Source organism: Punica granatum, chromosome 7, assembly GCF_007655135.1.
Source record: "Punica granatum isolate Tunisia-2019 chromosome 7, ASM765513v2, whole genome shotgun sequence".
Taxonomy (NCBI): Eukaryota; Viridiplantae; Streptophyta; class Magnoliopsida; order Myrtales; family Lythraceae; genus Punica; species Punica granatum.
Genome location: NC_045133.1, coordinates 12,101,725 through 12,121,362, shown reverse-complemented (window position 1 = coordinate 12,121,362; position 19,638 = coordinate 12,101,725). Strand labels below are relative to the sequence as shown.

Here is a 19,638-nt window from a genome sequence, read left to right as displayed (position 1 = left end):
ATATATACACAAGAGCCGCATCCGTGTTACTTGCCCGTTATATAAAAAATTATATATATTTTTATATAAGTCATTTAAAAATTTTAATTAAAAAATAATGCAATATAATTAATAAAAAAGGATTAACTTCACCATACAGCATGATATTTTGAAAATCTTCACCAAATAGCACATATCGTCATAATTTTATCAAATCGCATGATATTTTGAAATTTTTACGCGGCATAGCACAAAATGAAATAATTTTACCGCATGGCACAAAATTTCAAAAAAATTTCATGGCATAGCATTCAATGGAAATTTAATATAGTATCAGAGTGGGACTCACACTACGTCAAGTCAAATGTCTCTTTGTTTTGTGACGATAGTCAAAAGTGTACCCGGCTGGCCCGAGTGTGGCCCTAGTGTGGAATTCATGGCTAGTTTAGTTTGTCCTTCCTCGAAAAAGGATGCATGGTTCGTGATCAGTTATTGATGGCGGGTGTTTAAGAACACATGGCATATGAGGGCAGATGTTGAGAGTTATTATCCCGCATTTGGATAATTAAAGAGAAAACCATGGGTTTATACATGGATTGGGTTCACCACTTAACAACTTAAACTTTTAAAGGGAGATGGACTTAAAACCATATAAGTCTAATGAAAATTCAATCGAGCAACCAAGGGTCCTTAAAATCAAATTATCATTATTATTTAGTAGAACTTGAGGACATAAATAACGCATTATGTAACCCCGAGGGGTTTGACCTATTGATTAAGGAGGAGTTCATGTATCCACTCGATCCAAGTCGAAATCCCTTGAAATCACCAGAGGAATTCCTTGGTCTTATAGGGGCACCCGGGGCCACAAGCCGGAATCGTAAACGAAACCAAAACCTTTATTACTGCCTCCTTTCACCCCACCACAAGAAAATTGGCCGAAAGAGGAGCTGGCAACACGGCGCGCCACTGGAACCCAATGGCTCGACTCGAGCCACGCCGGTACAAGCGATCCTGTGGGGGCCAGTTGGTAACCGAATCATTATGCACGAGATACATATTTATCTTTGAATGTAATAAGTGACAGACTGTCATGAAACTAACCGTTTGAAATTTAAACATCAGTAATTACTTTCATTACAATGCAAAATCAGTCACATCTTCGTTGTCCTTTCTTAATTATGTAAACTAATAAATTTTCAATCCTTAAACTACAGTCGGCACTCTAGCGACTCCGCCATCAACCGAGTCATATGCACCTATACTCGTGCCATATTCACCGTCTAGCAGCCAACCATGTTGGTCGACCCAGAGTTGCAGCTCCGGATGATACGATAGTACGTGTGAAGTATTCACTATTCAGTACCCATACGGCCTGCCGCATCCCGAGACGCCAATAAGATCTCGACAAGTGGCACATGAGTGTGGGCCCAGATGGAGGGAGGAAAGAAAAAAGGCCAATGAGAGCTATTCAAGTGGTGGTGAATCAGCGGGGAGTGAATCTTGGGATTTTAGTTGCCGGTCACGTGACCCCAAGATACCCGGCCCAGTAAAAACCAATTAACTACTCGGTCAAATTAATTAAATTTTTCATTAACAAACAAAATCACCTTCCCTTTCTACCACACATAAAAATGAAAATAATTTTTTTTTTCATGAATACCATGAGTTATCCCAATTTATTAGTAAAATTCGTTCAGAGATTTAATGGAGATGTAAAGCATTTACTCAATTATGCCCGTCGGTGCCACGAGTTTCACCTCTTGCCTAATATCTTCCAATACGTGCTGTGGTCAACAGTAATTGATCGGTGTTATATTGGGTAAAATATTAAATTACCTGCTGTCGACTAGTGCTAGTCTCGCGCTTTGTCACACCCCATTTGGATTGTGACCAGTCTAACTCACCGTGACAATACATAGTCAACCTATTGATGAAACCACGCCCTGTGCTGGCCCCTTTGTCGGTTAATAATTCCCAATTTTTAATAATGATAATTATTTTTTGCTAATTAAAATAATATTATTGTTTTACTTGGTAAAAGAAAAAGGAAATTACATTTTTTTTTACAGCACGAAGTAACATGGCAAGCAACATTGAATTTGCCGCCATATTCAATCGGCTTTTGTACGGTCTCCTGGTCTTTTCTGCTCTCCCGGTTCCGAACACCAATAAGTGCGAATCTCACGCTCCCCCACCATGCCCGTCCCCTCTACGCGCCCCCCAAAACTTAACGGCTCTCTTTGTTAAACGGTAATTAAAATAAATCAATCGATCAATTCCCTTTTCTGTTTTACGATGGTGAAACCGCGAGTAAAGCCGAGATCAATTCTCACTCGAACATTAACACGACATAAGCTATAGCACTACACGTACACGTACGGTCTCTCCAAATGACATGCAATTTATCATTGTACACATCTCATAGTTAACTAATTTTCTTGATATACTGTGAAATACTGAATTATGTACTCCTTTGCTAGAAGACCCTATGACCTCATGGCAACAATCAAATATCTATGAAGCATTTTACTTAATTCGATATATATTATTGAATGCATCATACCTGTTAATTTTTTTTAAAGGATTGGTTATTCATCTTAATTTTTGTGCAATTATTAATAGAAAGAACAGTGAAATTCGGTTTACTGCCTCTCGTACGTAACGTTATTTTATTAGTTTTCGTAGTTTTCAGGGAAAAAACGCAGAGGAGAACTAGCCTATATATATATGGATCAGTGAATGACAAATATTAAAAACGTTGCTGCAAATTTCTTGGACCCTGCCCCATAGAGCCCAACACCAACACAAGATTATCTTAAATTATAATTGTATAGCAATAATATAGACGCATACGTATAATGCAACAAAAAATTTAATAAACCTGAAAAAGGTATATCAACTTGTTGAGATAAATATCAAATACATCTCCCAATTTGACCTGCCTATACGTCTTTCTACATATACAAATATGATGTGTGCGTGTGTTTGCATGTTTTGATAATTGTGTCTGCGCTTTTAATTTCAAAAATGTCCATGAGAAAAGATACATCATTTAATTGATTTCCCATTAGTGCCATATGTTATTCTTTTTTTTCGGTGGATTAATTTGATATTATTTTCTTATGTGCTATATAATTATATATTACCAATTAGACATTCAAATCCATGCATAAAAAGCAATTTATTTATGTTAATCAGAAGCCACACTTTTGGTAATTTATTTGTGTTTATACCAAACTATTTGTTTTTGGTTACCAAGGAGACCATGAGATTGATAAAAAGAAATTAAAAATTTAATAAAGGTACCCAAAACCTCTAAAATTATTAGCAAAATGGAACAAAAAAAATTTATTAAGCAAAAACGCTAGCACTACACCTCTTTTTGTTATATGTTTAGTTTTAACTAGTTAATATCCGCGGATTGCACGGAAAACTTTTGTCAATCTTCGCATGACGAAAAATAAATACTTACACATATGGCATATAAACAAATGCAGATAGAAAGAAAAGACATATTCAAAACATATCGAGGAGATTTTTTCAATTACCAAAAAAATTTTAAAATTTTCAAAAAATTTAATAATATATTATTACATGATATATAATATGAATAAATAATCAAAGTACATTGAATATAATACAATCAAAATATTGTAAATGTTCATTGAATTGAAATTAAAAAGTCAATTCAACGTCGAATCGAGAGTTTTGTATTTGGGTTCCATGGTGCATTCTCTTTTCACTTGTCGGCGATTTATTTTCCTTTTTGTAAAATACATACCTCTTTTTCAGTAATTTATCATAAACTAATATTCAGGTTTAATATAAAATAATAACAACAAAATTTTTGACCTGAAATAAGCCAGAGGGGCTTCATGTAGAAGCAAGAGATGTTTGTTCGATCCATCTTCTCTTCTCTGCCATGCATGCACGTGTAATTAAAGTTTCATTGATCTTTTTGGTTCCATTCAAAAGGCCAAATTAATTCCTTTTGAATCGATAAAGTTTATTTAAAACAGTCTTCCTCTGCAAGCAATAACACTTGTGCACATATCTGCGCAGCTTTTTTTTTTTTTTTTTTCCAGCTAGTTTCTTCATCACGCCTAGTGCTGCCATTGATAAATCGATTTACTGTCGTTCATTAACGACTTACTAACTCAGAGAAATTAAGAAAAGTATCATCAACCGGTTCATATGTACGCCGACTTGATTTACAGTTCACTTCATATATATTTTTTATGCATTGTTTTCTCATCAGAAGATAAAAGTTATACCGTACAAAGCAAGCGGACATGGATTTATCTTAGTAGTTATCATCCTAAGCAAGTGGTAGGTCGTTAACAGGCCAGGCCAACTTGTGAATATATATTTTTGTGAATCGAACGTGTGCATGGTGTAATTGATGGTCGTACTAGCTAGATGCTTAGTAGATGATCTATAAAATTCAGAGCTAGCTAAAATTTAACATTATCAAGTTACATATATATACGAACCAAACAGCTTTATCACAGGTATGTGTATATATATATATATATATATATATTTGTATATGTATATGTATGTTTGTGTTGTACAAACGGTATCTGGAGCATACATGAAAATGCGCAATTATGTTAACCCTTTACGTCTCGAACAGAGCATGCAGATATATATAATTAATTATAACTTGATTAATTAATTAGATTATTTATATTTATTTAGCTTTGAACATAAGTCTGAGCTGATAAAAATAAAACCGGCGGTAGAGTTAAAAGGGCTGTTTAAAAAACCGGCCCGTGTGGAGTTTTGTCCGGAGACTCGACGACAGCCGGTCACCGATCTCAGCCGTTGCGGGCCCCCACCCCGCCCGCTCACTGACACTCCACTGTACCGGTCACCGGCGCCGTTCACTCCCATTCACTGATTAACATGAAAATATCTTCCATGAAATTAAAAAAATCTGGTGCAACTTCGATTCTCGTACATATCATATATTTAGCCGGTCTTATTATTATTATTATTATTATTATTATTATCTTATTATTATTGTTTTCATCAATGGATATAACCACGTATAATAATGGTTTTTATTTGGGAATAGAATAATTGAACATTCAATAAATAAAATTTTCACTGAGTCTATTAGCCGTTTTCGACGTCTCTGTCCAACCAAAATATGTTTTAAGTTGATGTGCATTGAAATACAACTATATATCATGTCAAAAATATTATTCTTTCAATATAATACAGAAAAAAAGGTATTTCAGTAATTGAATTGGCATTGCCCATTCTCGATACTTTAATAGTTCGATGAATTGTTTGCTAATTAATGGTCGATTGTGTACTAAGTTGGGCTATGATTCCGACCTTAATCGAATAGCTATGATGGAAGAATTTCTAAATGAGGTTTGAGAAATAAAAATCCCAATACGTATAACAATAATAATATTAATAGAACATCTTTCGATTGTCTTGCTGTGTTGCAATAGCATCATGCCCCAAGGCATCTCATGGGCCGGGCCCTTAGGAGTCCAAGCCCACGACAGGATTGATAAGACCCGAACCATTTTCTCGGACCCGACTCCGCTTCTATTTTGGGCACGTTTCCCGTCATCGAAGAGTCTCATTCATCGTCATCGCCCCGAGTTCCAACTCGCCCTGTCAGACCACCGTCGTTTGTTTTGAGCTCCGAACTCGCTCCGTCACCGGCGATGGACTACCGGTTCAGATCGCAGAGGCGAGTCCAGATCGACGAGCCCCAGGCTCCTCCCAAGTTCGACGACGCCGGAGACGAGCCCCCGGAGGACGATGAGGAGGAGCACAGCCTTAGGTTAAGGCCGTCAGATAGCAATGTCAGCGATGATCAGGAGCCTTTCATGGGTTTCAAGGTCCGCAGGAAGGCGTCCCTTCACCGGGAATACAGGGGAGACTACCTTGACGTGCCCTCGCATCCGTCCCTGATGAAAATTCTGCAGAAACAAGGTTCGGTTTGAGCTTCTTGGTTCGATTTAATGGCGGCTTTTAGGAATTGATCGTTTGCTTTTCCATTTATGTGTGGCATTTAGCTGTAGTTGACGAATCAATTTCAGAAATTCAGGCTGTGAATGTTTAGGTCAATTATGCTCCTATGATTTCTATTCAGCTAGTTTAGTGTCTGGATTTGGAGGATGAGTGATTGCCACATTAATGAAACTTTCGCAAAGCCTTGATCCTGAATTGTCGATGTGTGTAGCATTTGTGAACAACATCTGCTTCTTCAATATCATCTCAATTTCGTATCAGTGACATTCTTATTATTGATGCAAAATCCTCTTCCAGAACGATGAAATTCCGCCCTCTGAGCTACTAAAAGGCGGCATTTTTCCAATTTCTATTGCCAATTCATCCTTGATAGATGCATTTGTCATATGCTGTTGAACCTCTATCTTGTTCGACCAAGAGTTTCCTTCACATCTCCAGTTTAGACTGGTAGCATGAGTTGAATTCTTATAATAATTTTCTTTATTTTGGGGTTCTTTGTATGACAAAATATGAGCATCAACAGCTCTTTACTCAATCTGTCAACTTTATCGCTTTATGTTCTTTTCGAGGTTGGATCGTACGCTTATGTTTGTAGATGGCAACAGCTTTTATGATATATTAGATTTAGATGGCAAACTGGTTTCCACGAGATTTGGATGCATCTAGTTTTCTTCTTAAAAATTTATGCACTAGCTCTAAGTTTCTTTTTTTATTGCCAATGTTACCTCAAGCAAAAAAACGGGTTGGTAGTTGCTACTTTGACCTTTCTTTCAGCATAGGTAACCCACAGGATAAATCATATGAATAAGATGAGTTGTAAACATTATCTTCTTAGAGTTGCTTGTGGGTATAGTAATCCAGATAATTTTTGCATTTGATTTGATTGAGTACATATGCTGTAATGTCGATTTATCCAATGCGTCTTCTGCTGAATTGGCTTTTAACTTGAATATCATGTGGACATACTTAATTTTGACTCCACCTGCATATCCTATATGTAATGCTTATATATATTCCATTTCCTGGACTCTGCAGGAGATAAGCAAGTTCTCTTTGCTGACAAAGTCCTGAAGTTCACTGGTTCTGGGAAAATGAAATGGCGTATCCTACTCATTACCGATTTTGCAATTTATATTATTGACCCCGAGACTGATGCCCTCAAGCGGCGAATAGCTCTGGCAGCTGTAGAGAAGATGTGTTTGAGTGAATTAAGTGACAACTTCTTTGCAATCATAGTCCCCACGGAGTACGACTTACTCATGGCAAGTACTCGAAAGACAGAGATTGTAACTGTATTGGTCGAGGCCACAAAATCCGACTACGAACTCGAGGTGAACTTTTCCAAAAGGTACAAGAACTCGGACCTATTTCTCTTTTACATAATGTTTCTTCTGTTCATATGCCCAAGTACTGCTCTTACTGGATCGAGTTCCTTTCCAGGTTTGAGTATAATGCAGCTGCTGAATTGGTCAAGGAAGTCCAGTTCGAGGAGGTCGAAGGTATTTAATTATGTTCATTGATTGTCAAGACGAACTGGAGTTTCAGTATTCACTATTGTTACTCACACTATTTATCCATTCATATTCAGGAGGCGTGAAGACAAGAATCTTGAGGAAGTAAATCTCTTTGTATACTTGGATACTGTTTACGTCTATACCCTACTGGGAATTCGATGATCTATAGATGATTGGGAACACACTTTCAGTGACCATATTTCGAATATGCCCATTTCATTATTGTGTCTAGACTTGTGGATTCGCTTCCTTTGTCTTTACTTTTCATTTTTTGAGGGGAGAGTGTATTTAAAGGTGTGAGAGGTAGATTTTCGTAGTATTGTCGACCAACTGTTCCACGAAATACATTTCGTGATAATTTGATTTACATAATCGATGTAAATTGTTTCTGAGCAGCTGATTCTTCCTTTGTTGTTTGGAATGTTGAGCGAAAGTTATAGAACTTTTGTAAGTAAAGGAGAATGGGAATCATGTTACTTTATCGATACAATCAGCCACGGGGAATGAGATTAGATCATTGTCGAGCAAGGGAGAACTTTGCTCGAGGATTTTAAAACTAACGGTAGAGAATATGCTTTCAGTTTTTATGCCTGCGGGAAATGAAATGGACTTTTCTGATCGACAGACGGCTGATCTTTACTTTTCGCTTGATAAACGGTCTCCACCATTTCAAGGACTTCTGCCATTTTCGGTCTCTCCTCTGGTGTGGTAGCAACACAAGCCAACCCTATCTTGAGCATCCCTATCATTTCGTCCTCTATGTTAGGGCACCTCAGAAGCTCCAGATCGAAGACCTCCGCACTCCACTCCTCTCGAACCACCGACTGCACCCATCTAACCAGGTGGACCTTTGCGGCGTGTGTCGGCGACTTTCCAGTCAGAAGCTCCAGCAGAAGAACCCCGAAGCTGTACACATCCGATTCCTGGCATGCATTTTGAGCATCTAACATTTCAGGAGCTCGATACCCTGCTGCTCGCAGTGATGCTGGCATCATCGGGTTCATCAATGTTGTAAGCCCTATGTCTGAAACACACCCGAATCCTTGGGTGTTTAAGAAGATGTTAGAAGCCTTCAGGTTACCGTGCACCAGTCTTTTGCCATTGTGTGCGTGGATATATGCTAAACCTCTGGCTGCACCAACTGCTATCTTTACTCGGCGTTCCCAACTCAGCCGGCTTTGTCGACCTGCTATTTTGCCTGCAATGGTAGACCTTACTGACTGAATGAAAGCAAGACCAGAAAGCAAAAATGGACTAAAAGAGCGGGAGATGAGATTATGTATACCGTGTAGAATTGAAGATACGCTTCCTTCGCTGAAATAATCATAAACTAACATCTTCTCATCCCTGGAGCAGTAGTAAGCCCTCAAGGGGGCAATATTCTCATGACGGAGCGTTCCAACTGTCTCCATGAGCAGCTCGAACTTGGCTGCAGCGACACTGAGTTCCGCCACCCACTTAATCGCTACCTCATTCCCGTCCTTGAGAACTGCCTTATATGTATGTCCAAATGTGCCTTTCCCGAGCACCTCGGCCGGCAGCTTCAGCAGGTGCTTGAAGCGCAAGGAATAACTGAAACCGGCAAAAGACATGATCTTGTCATCCCTTGTTGGATTCTGCTTAATCGGCTTCTTCCCAGAAGAGCCTCCCTTTGAATCCAATGAGGTTTCATAGTCAACCCCGTTGCTTGAGCAACAAGTAATCACCAAGAGGGAGGTTACAGCAAATCCAACCGCACAAGCACCCAGAGCAATCCCTAACAGTGCCGGTTCACCAAGTTCTTCGATCTTTATGCGATGGTCAGAATCTGATGCCTCCAATGCCAGATTGTTTCCCAGAAATGCCCAGCTCGGGAACCTCTGGAGCGACTTTGGCATGGTTCCATTGAGCTTATTGTTGGCTAAACTTATCCACTTCAAGTTAGGCAGGTTGAGATCAGGAATCTCACCTGAGAGTGAGTTGTTGGCTAGATTCAGAGCCGCGATATGAGTCAACTTCGAAATAGAATCGGGAATGCTCCCACTGAATCCATTATTGGATAGATCGAGAACCGTGAGGTTCTCCCAGACAGAGAAGTCTGAGGGCAGCGGGCCTGACAAGAAATTAAACCGGAGGCTCAGGACCTGAATGCTGAAGAGGCGGGTGAGTGTGTTGGGCGGGATTGGTCCACGGAGTCCTCTTCCAGGAAGTCGTAGAGATACTACCCGAGACCGGTCATCTGAGCAGGTCACCCCGGTCCAAGCCTCGCAGACGGGAGTGTCCTGTCTCCAGTTAAGGGCACGGGCGTGACGCGTTCCCAAAAGGAAGTCGAGCAGGGCACGCTTGTCTTCATCCAGGTCGGCGAGAACCGGAGGGAAAGCCAGTTCTCGGGACAGGAACAGAATCGCAGAAATGATCAATAGGAGGTTCTTGCCTCTAGTTCTTCCCATGTCCCGTGCTTCCAAATGCTGATGAAACTGATAACCCCTTCAATGTCGAAGAGTAAAAAGCTGTTGGTGGGAATGTAAGCGTTGAATTGAAGTGAGGAAAAGATGAGCTGTTGTTCCTTGCAGAAGCAGCATCAAAAGTTCAAACTTTACATGGCGAAGCGAAAGCTGCTTTAAATATATATCTTAAGAAAACTTTAATAGCAAGATCAGAGTGGCGCAGCGGAAGCGTGGTGGGCCCATAACCCACAGGTCCCAGGATCGAAACCTGGCTCTGATAATATACAGAGTGGCTTCCGACTTTTTCTTTTTTAAAAAAATTTCCCCCTATATAAACGGCGCCGTTTATGGATCCGCGATATATTTTAATTGAAATAAAAGAGATATTATATTTTAATTGAACGAGAAAAAGAGGGGATGATAATCGAGAAATGAAAGGGGAAGAAGAAGAAGAGATGAGCGATGATGACGAAACCCTAATCGTCCCCAAAATCTCGCAGGGCGCGCGTTAGCGCGCCGTTTTCTTGCAGGAGTGCTAACGCGCGGCTTATTGAAAACTCAAGGAAAGCCTTGATCGATATGATAAAGATGCGCTCAAGCACCCAACCTTTCTCTAAGATGTTGGTAAGCTTCCAAAGCTCCTTCCTTCAGCTGGTGCGCAGGAGCGCACTTCCCTTTTCCCCAACCTAGGTTAGGGGGTGTAATGAATAGAGATCTCCCGCCAGAAGTCTTCTCTTCCTATCACTTCACTTCGTTCGAGAGATCTGATCTCATCGGACCTCACCGGGCCGCGCGAAGGGGAAGGAAGGGATGGGTAGTCCGGGAACAGCAACGGGAGAGGGCTCGTAGCCCCCCTCTCCCTCTTCCCCACGCCTATTTGTTCCCCGGGCCCCGGAAAGATGCGGAACTCTTTTTTTTTTTTTAAGAAAAAGATGAATGGATAGGGCCATGATACATTCCGGAATATTGTAAAGGTTAATAGACTCTTTTCGTCCCCTTTTCGATGCCTGCCTTTCTTTCCCATGACGACTAGGAACAGGCAAATCAAAAATTTCACTTCGAATTTCGGACCTCAACATCCTGCTGCTCATGGTGTTTCACGATCAGTATTGGAAATGAACGGAGACGAATCTTTGCCATTGGAAATGAAATTAAGCAAAGACTCTTATATCCCTACCATAAGGAGTTGATGAGTGTTTTAGCTCGGATCCCTATGGATGGGACCTTTGATCAAGTTGCGCCCTTAGGCTCAAAGGCCACTTTTCTCGGAGGTAGATTGCTTCAATGAATCCCTTGTGTATTAGAATAGAAGGCTAATTGATGTCTCACACTTGCTTGGCAAAGGACCGAGAGATGAGGGCATGAACGAAGCTGCATAGAATAAGAAGACGCTTTGGGACATGGGAAGGGGCAAAGCATTGGCTTTGTTAGTGCCTCTCTTTCTGTATTGGCCTTGGCGCTCCTTCCTTGATGACATCACCCAGCCCCCTTTCGGGCGATTGTAAGCGCCGATGCCTCGCTGCTTTCTGCGCCTCGTTGAGGGCTCTATCGAAGGTATCGATCCCGAGCATAGCATCCGCTTAACGATTCTTGCACCCTTAATTTCTCTGCCATTAGCTAAGGTACTTTGCATTAGACTCTTCTCGAGTTCTATTTGCTTCTCGAAGAGCGTTCCTTCTTTCCCGAAATTACTTCTTTTTTGTGCGGCATACCTTTTTTTTATTTTATTTAACATGAATACTTTCTTTCAGCATCATTAGCTTAGCGGGTGGCATTTGCCTGCTGAGGCTGGGCGGATTCCATGGCTGCTTATCACTTGATTGAGCTGCTTTTCCTTTTACTATCATCTTAACCTGGTTGGTTAGTTGGAACCAAGTGAATCGCTTTTGTGGTTTAAATGCTGCTAGCCCCAATGCTGCTCGCTTTTATTCCGGTGGATCAATGGGTTGCCGCACCAGCCTCAGATCTCGACCCGGCAGAGATACTGCCTTCTATGTATGCCTTTGCGGGTGATACTAATGATCCTACAGCTCGTATAGTATAGAAAGAGTTTCAATAGCAAAGGCTGGTAGCATAAAGGTCCAACCAATGAATGCTCTTATTTTTTCCTCTTCTCCATAGGGGAATCGATGAGAGATGTGAACAAAGGCTGCGTAGGCACGAGTATCAAAGCTTCAGTCCCAGCCTAAACGCCCCTTATGGTTTCGATACTAGTACCAGCAGCTTCCCTACCACCACCCCATCCTGAAAGAAAGGCTTGCACTAATTATGGTCTACCTTGGTAGATCAGGTCTGCGATCGAAGAGCTCAAGCTCACTCAGTACGTCACAAGATCGGTTCGTTCATCCATTCAAACACGTGAGTGCCTGCCCTCATACCTGCGAATACGAGACAGAACTATAGCAAGCAGCAGGGCAATGCTAATTCTTTCATTGTTGAATAAAATCACCTCTTCTCGTAGATTTTCAGCAACTACCGAAATAGGATAGGGCGAGACCTTAGGCCATAGGATCTGTCTCATCGAAGAAGTTGTCGACCAACTTAGTCTGACTATTCTTCTTTATTTCGCAAGACTCTTACAAGACAAGCCGAAGCTCAAGAAGTAGGGCTATCACAACAAAATCCAATGGCTATGGGGATATTTGTAGAAGCCTTACGCCAACTAAGGACCTCTTCTTTTACTATATATAGATTATCTTTATTTTTCTGCTAGATCCCATAACGCATAAGGCTCCAAAGCGCCTGTCGATAAGCGCAAAGCTGCTCGGGAAGAGCCGCTCACGAGTAGGAAAAGGTTCTCAATCATAGAGCTATCATCGACCAAGTGTTGTCACAAGCCATTGAGAGAATTCATTCACCATTACTCAACTCGGCATTAGCCGCCAAGACTCCTAGGCTATCGCGGAACAATGGACAATGGGAACTCTTATTCGCCGAGACCTGTATGAAGGTCTACCAAACCCAAGGATCCTAAAGTCATGCTAATCCCATTGGGCAGGATCTATGGAAAGGGGAGGAGTCGGTCAATGGAGATCCTATGCTGTTGAGCCCAGTCTGAGCGTATCAGTACCAATCTAGCAACAGTTACTTAGGGCTTTTGAATTAGCTCATGATTAGACTTTTGATGAGCTTTCTATCTAACTTAGATTCAATGATTTCCATCTGTAACTTATCATTTATTCGATGATGCAAAAATTCCTTAAAATCATAGAGCAAGTACATGTATACATCTTGTATTTTCCCATCAGGGTGGGGAATAAGATTCGTTCTCCTAGCCATTTCTTCGTTAAGCAATAAATAACTCATGATCTGATAAGCACTGGCAGCAGCATCTTGAGTTATTGGTATCCTATTATATTCTTGAACTCTATCGTAACACGGGACCTTGGCTATGAACTGAAATGGATCACTAGCACCCTTTGCGAAGCTTATTAAACTCTCATCAGAAGCATAGATCAAACTCTGTTTTTCCTTATACCATTGAAGAGCATCATCATAAAGATAGAATTTCTTATACTTATATATATATATAGATAGATAGATAGATAGCGTTTGTTATTACTTCTAGCGCTTGGACTTGCAAGCGGTAGAAGTTAGTCGCCAGAAACGAACTTCCGGACTGACTACAAGACTACGACTACTATACAAGTCATGAGCGATAGCGAAGCCAAGCCGGATAGGCTTTTTTATGTCGAAAGCCCCAAAACTAGCTATTAACTAGCAGACAACTAACGCAAGCCTACTCAACTAATCTCATAAGTAAAGGCCTGTTCGCATCGCAACTAATAGAAAAAAACAACTACTAGACTAGTAGTTGAATGCTCCTTCTTGTTCGGATCTTAACCGGGTCCGAGCTTGGAAAGCTCTATGCTGTTGGGGAACTCTGCAAGGGTTTTACCACCTTCTGGATTTACTATATTTGAGTCTTTGGAGTACTTTAGGATTATATTCCGATCTAGAGACTATAGTAGTGAATAATGTTCATGTTCCTTATGCTGCAGGTTACTTAGTGGTGAAGCCAGGTGATGATCTAACATCCCTACCTTCCTATTCTATTCAAACCTTTTTCAGTGAAAACAACATTACTTTTTATCCTACCTTTGAAGATAGGAGTGAAAGAATGTTATTTGAATTTTTATCCCATTTGGAAGAATCTGTGAAACAATATAGTAGTTTTTGTCTTCGAACAGTTTATTTCCATAATTTTGCCCGATTTGATGGTATTTTAATTCTTAGGTATTATGTTGATCGTGGTAATAAGTATAAAATCAAAACATTGTTGAGGAATCATAAACTTTACGAGTTGAAAGTTTATCTTGGCGATAAGTTATTATTACGTTTCAGAGATTCTTGCACATTACTGCCTAGCTCTCTTGAAACATTGGGAAAGACATTATGCCCTGAATTAGGATCCAAAGGTTCTATCCCACATGCGGATTTGTCTGTGTCTAATCTTCTGTATCTCGAAATTATTAAATTATGAGAAAAATTTTAAATATACTTGACCTAAATAATTCGGTGTTGGCCTTTATGATTCAATATTAGAGATAAAGCTAATTATAAAATATGTGGTTAAGGTATGTAATCGTTCTATTTTTTTTTTGCTCGTTATACCTCTTCTATTGAGCGTACTTTTGTTAACTAATTAATATATATATATATATATATATATATATATATATACACAAGAGCCGCATCCGTGTTACTTGCCCGTTATATAAAAAATTATATATATTTTTATATAAGTCATTTAAAAATTTTAATTAAAAAATAATGCAATATAATTAATAAAAAAGGATTAACACCATACAGCATGATATTTTGAAAATCTTCACCAAATAGCACATATCGTCATAATTTTATCAAATCGCATGATATTTTGAAATTTTTACGCGGCATAGCACGAAATGAAATAATTTTACCGCATGGCACAAAATTTCAAAAAAATTTCATGGCATAGCATTCAATGGAAATTTAATATAGTATCAGAGTGGGACTCACACTACGTCAAGTCAAATGTCTCTTTGTTTTGTGACGATAGTCAAAAGTGTACTCGGCTGGCCCGAGTGTGGCCCTAGTGTGGAATTCATGGCTAGTTTAGTTTGTCCTTCCTCGAAAAAGGATGCATGGTTCGTGATCAATTATTGATGGCGGGTGTTTAAGAACACATGGCATATGAGGGCAGATGTTGAGAGTTATTATCCCGCATTTGGATAATTAAAGAGAAAACCATGGGTTTATACATGGATTGGGTTCACCACTTAACAACTTAAACTTTTAAAGGGAGATGGACTTAAAACCATATAAGTCTAATGAAAATTCAATCGAGCAACCAAGGGTCCTTAAAATCAAATTATCATTATTATTTAGTAGAACTTGAGGACATAAATAACGCATTATGTAACCCCGAGGGGTTTGACCTATTGATTAAGGAGGAGTTCATGTATCCACTCGATCCAAGTCGAAATCCCTTGAAATCACCAGAGGACCTTTGGCGTGATTACCCGTTCTGTACTCTGCCAGGAGTCTACGGAGTCTTGAGAATTAGTCTGACGAAGCTCGGATACCTCGGTTTGGGGGAAAAACAAATAACGGATTAGGTCTAATAGTCGGCTAACTAATCATGTTTTTTTATTATATGACTAAATTGACAAATATGTGCTTATTCTTGAATCATCGTATAAAAATCGGTCTCTTGCTAAATAAACTAATAATGCACAAATAGGCTTCAATTTGTATTGGTGTTGACGATGTCAGTGGTTGCTTCAGCGAAGTTCCCGTGACTTGAAACAGTCAGTGAAGTCGAGTTCAAAGGTTGAAGTTCTGGACCGATCCTTCGGCACCCAAGTCAGAGAGGATACTGGAGAGGAAAAACAATGATGGGAAAGTGTAGAAGCTCAAAACAGTGTTAATTATTTAGCGAAGGGTAGGACTAGGGTATTTGTAAACTTACATAGGGAAGTGGTCTAGTCGGTCAGCTCAACTACCCTAGCCGAATATGTTTAAGTTGTTGGTTAATGGTTGCACTTGCAATCTTTCTGGCAAGTCCGTGGCCTGATAAATTGGTAGACAGTGTAGTCATTTGTTAATTACTTTGGGTAGTGTTCATGGTGGGGCTGGATCATTTGAAATAAAAACAAAAAACAAAACAAAAAGTTGCGTCTATTTCATTTCATGGTCACCATTTCATTAAACAAGCGACTATTTGGCATTGTCTTGTTCCAAGTCAGAAAGGCTTTACTCATATGTCTAGTCTTCTTCATCATTTATTCTATTGGATAAATCAAGTATGAATTGTGATAGGACCTAGATTTGGACGCAATATCATATGTTTTATAATTGGATAAATTTCAAGCACTCTTCCTATAGGTTCGAAATTTTCAACTACCCCCAAAACCGACATCTCCTTTAAAATAAACCACTTATCACCCCCCCTACGTTTGCTAACGTAGCAATTGATTCAGCAAACACGAGTCTTTAAACTGACCTGGCATTTATTATTTTTAAAAATAAACAAAATATTCAAAATTAAAAAAGTAAGTTTTTAAATAAAAGGAATCAAGCCGAAAGGGGACGCGGACGAGGTCGAAGGTCGGAGATTACCCCTACAGACGACGTCGCCGAAGTCCTCTCGGGCTTCCGAAGACCTTGTCCGGCGGAGCGGTGGCTGGAAGAGCAGTGTTCAGAGGGGAGCCCCCAAGTGGGACCCGCTCCCCCACTATTTCTTTCAGTTTGATGGATCAGCTGCAGGGGTGGCTGGCCACCAACGTGGATTCCTACCACCCTGCTCCCATTAGCTGCTCTTTTTTTTTTCTCCTTTAAATTTTTACTTTTAAAAGCTTTTTATATAATTATTTTATTTTTAAAAAATATAATAAGTGCCACATTAGCTTAAGGTCTCACATTGTGCTGAATCAATTGTCACGTCAATAAAATGAGAAGTAGTAAGTAGCTAATTTTAAAAGAAGATAACTTCGCTAATAATTTTTGAAATTATAAGAGGTAAACATGAATTTTATCAATGAGACATATTATACACAATTGTTCGACCATTGCTAATCTGAGATGCTAACCATCTGATCATAAACAAATACTAGTCCATCATGTTAATTCACGGAAAGTATGCTTTTTTTGTTTTATCAAAGTGCAATGCATAGCTGATATCAAAAAGTCTAATAGCCAAACTAATTCAGATTTATTAGGAAAAAAAAAGATCCAAAAATGATTATATTAATCAGATACTTATGAAAACCTTTTGAGACTAAAATAAAGAGAAATGCGAGGATATATTGGTTGGTATATTGGCAAAAAAAAATTCAAAAATAAGTTGTTTCCTAATTTAAAATCATGTAGTTAATTGTAGCAAATATATACTAGTTGTGGAGGCCGTGCATTGCGGGGATAAAATTTGATAATTTTTTAAAATAATTTTATAATATAGTGTTTTAAAAATTTATGTATATTAATATATATCATTATAATTGATATTTTCTTTAATATTATTATTTATGAGATTAAATAATAACTTTGATCATAAAAGATTATGAAATAATTCTTATTAAAAATGACAAGTTGAAATTAGTATGTTAGTGTATAAATTATAAAATGCGAAAAAAATTGAAAAACTCACGTTTTAAAAATTGAAGAGCTTACGTCTACCTTAACAAAACAATAGACATGTTTGGTCTTGAACATTGTCGATATTTGTATGGTGTTATATTGTATTAAAAATTGAGCTTTTGAAAAAAAATATTTTTATAAATTTGTTCTAAGATCAAATTAATACAGCCAAAAGGATAAAATTAATTCATCTTCTATTATTCTTTTCAATTAATACGCCGAAGTATATAACTAATATATCTATATATACACGCCATGATGATTAAAATTCCAAGCAAAAACTATCAAGCATAATTAAAACAGAGAGACATGATTAATAGAGCATAAACATCTCTCAGTTCGATTGCCTTCCTCAACTATATACATACGGTGAGCAGCTAAAGTTATTATATATATATGCAATTAGAGTTGGAAAGATAAATAATGATGAACTTCAATTAATTAATGTTGAGTCAAGAATAAATTAATTTAATTATGAAATTAGCACACGGAAAATTATAAACCAATCAATATATAAATATGGCAGAATTAATATATATATATATATATATATATGGTTTCACCCAAAAGAAATTAATATATATATTTATATATATGTATATGTAGCCAGCATGCAAGTCAATGAGATGCAAATTGATTAAATGGTAATTTTGGATCATGCGATGCTAAGCCATGCTACGCTAAGATCATATCAGATTAACGTAGAATGAAAATAATTTTAAAAGAATTCCACCGAATATGAACCATGGTTCTCGTGCATAAGAGATGTATCTGTGATTTTCTCATAGGTTTTGCAGGTCGATGGAAGTAGAACGTTTCACTAGTAAGAAGCAAAAAGCACGGGAGACTCGGTGATGCAAACCTTCGATCATAAACCTTCAGCACACCTCGATTTAAAAGGAGTATACTGGATTTATATGTAGAGAATTATGGATATCTATTATCTAAATTGGGATTTCACATATATTTATTTGATCCATAGAACTCAACACTTTAGGAAGTAAATCTGATTCTGTCAAATTGATGACTGTCTAGTAAAGAATTTCAAAATATTCTGTTGGTAATTTTATAATAAAATATAATTATTTTCTGAAGATTTTGTTCGGAAGATTTTATTGATAATTATATAACATAAATTAATAAAATTAAAATTTTCAACTCAAAAATCCGAGAAAATTCCTTTCAAAAACGGATCGTTCTTAGACCATCTGATCCAGTCCACCTCATATCTTGCTTATATATTTATATACATAAAATTATGTAGTTAATTATGTTAACTTTTTATAAAAAAATATATAATTCAAGCCACTCCCACTTCGTAAACCTCAAGTTCATTGTAAAGTGTCCCTTCACAATTCTGCATTAAAATATATACACAAATCTCAAGTCAGATTATATTTTTTCATTTTTATCCCATCTCTTTTTTCTCACATGTTTTAGTCAACTTAAATTTTATCATTTTTATTATTTTTTTCTCTCACCAAGCCGGCGCAAGCCGCGCAACAAGCTAGATAGAAAGACTAGTTCTTAATTATAATGACCTTGAATCAGTAATTGGCCACATATAAACTGACGAAAAAGTATATATTAACCTACTAGTATTGCTCGCACATGTATGTCAGTCCAATATTCTTCTTTTTTTCTATCATTTTGCACCCTATACTTTGCATATATTTCTATATGAGTCCATTTCCTTTTTCTTCATCTGATTCCATCTTATACTTTTGATTGATTTTCTGTTTTCTTTTTCTCAACCTTTGATATTTTCCTTTTTTTCATCTTCCTATTGAATTTTCTTTTAGAAAAATTCAAAATTTAATCCTTGATTTAAGTCGCTTTTTTATTTTGTCCTAATTCTATCGGCTTTTTTAACGATATTAACAGCATTCTACATTTTATTCCCTTGGGGTTATTTTTCAAGTTTTCATTCTCATAACGGGAAAAAGATATTTTTAGTTCTATAAATTTGGCTTTTAGTCAATTTTTGGTCCTATAAATTTTAAAATTGCCAAATCAGTCCTATATGTTTGATTCCGCACTTTTGAAACTTATATCACCAAAATTGAAGGCCCAATTAATAGGACCAAAAATGTCTT

At 38.0% G+C, this 19,638-nt stretch overlaps 2 protein-coding genes and 1 non-coding gene across 3 annotated transcripts; 2 read left to right on the top strand and 1 right to left on the bottom strand.

The window, feature by feature from the left end:
* The first annotated feature begins 5,575 nt into the window (after window positions 1–5,575).
* On the top strand, window positions 5,576–7,891 carry LOC116215475 (myosin heavy chain IB-like). The gene is made up of 4 exons (XM_031551194.1): window positions 5,576–5,943; window positions 7,018–7,330; window positions 7,423–7,481; window positions 7,571–7,891. Exons 1-4 carry the CDS (start codon window positions 5,673–5,675, stop codon window positions 7,600–7,602), a joined length of 675 nt encoding a protein of 224 aa, XP_031407054.1. The 5' UTR covers window positions 5,576–5,672; the 3' UTR covers window positions 7,603–7,891.
* Window positions 7,892–7,948: 57 nt separating this feature from the next.
* Window positions 7,949–10,062, bottom strand: LOC116215474 (probable inactive receptor kinase At4g23740). The gene is made up of 2 exons (XM_031551193.1): window positions 8,782–10,062; window positions 7,949–8,694 (listed from the first exon to the last, which is right to left on the bottom strand). Exons 1-2 carry the CDS (start codon window positions 9,923–9,925, stop codon window positions 8,081–8,083), a joined length of 1,758 nt encoding a protein of 585 aa, XP_031407053.1. The 5' UTR covers window positions 9,926–10,062; the 3' UTR covers window positions 7,949–8,080.
* A 68-nt stretch (window positions 10,063–10,130) lies between these two features.
* On the top strand, window positions 10,131–10,202 carry TRNAM-CAU. The gene has a single exon. It is a non-coding gene; the product is annotated as a tRNA-Met (tRNA).
* Window positions 10,203–19,638: the final 9,436 nt, after the last annotated feature.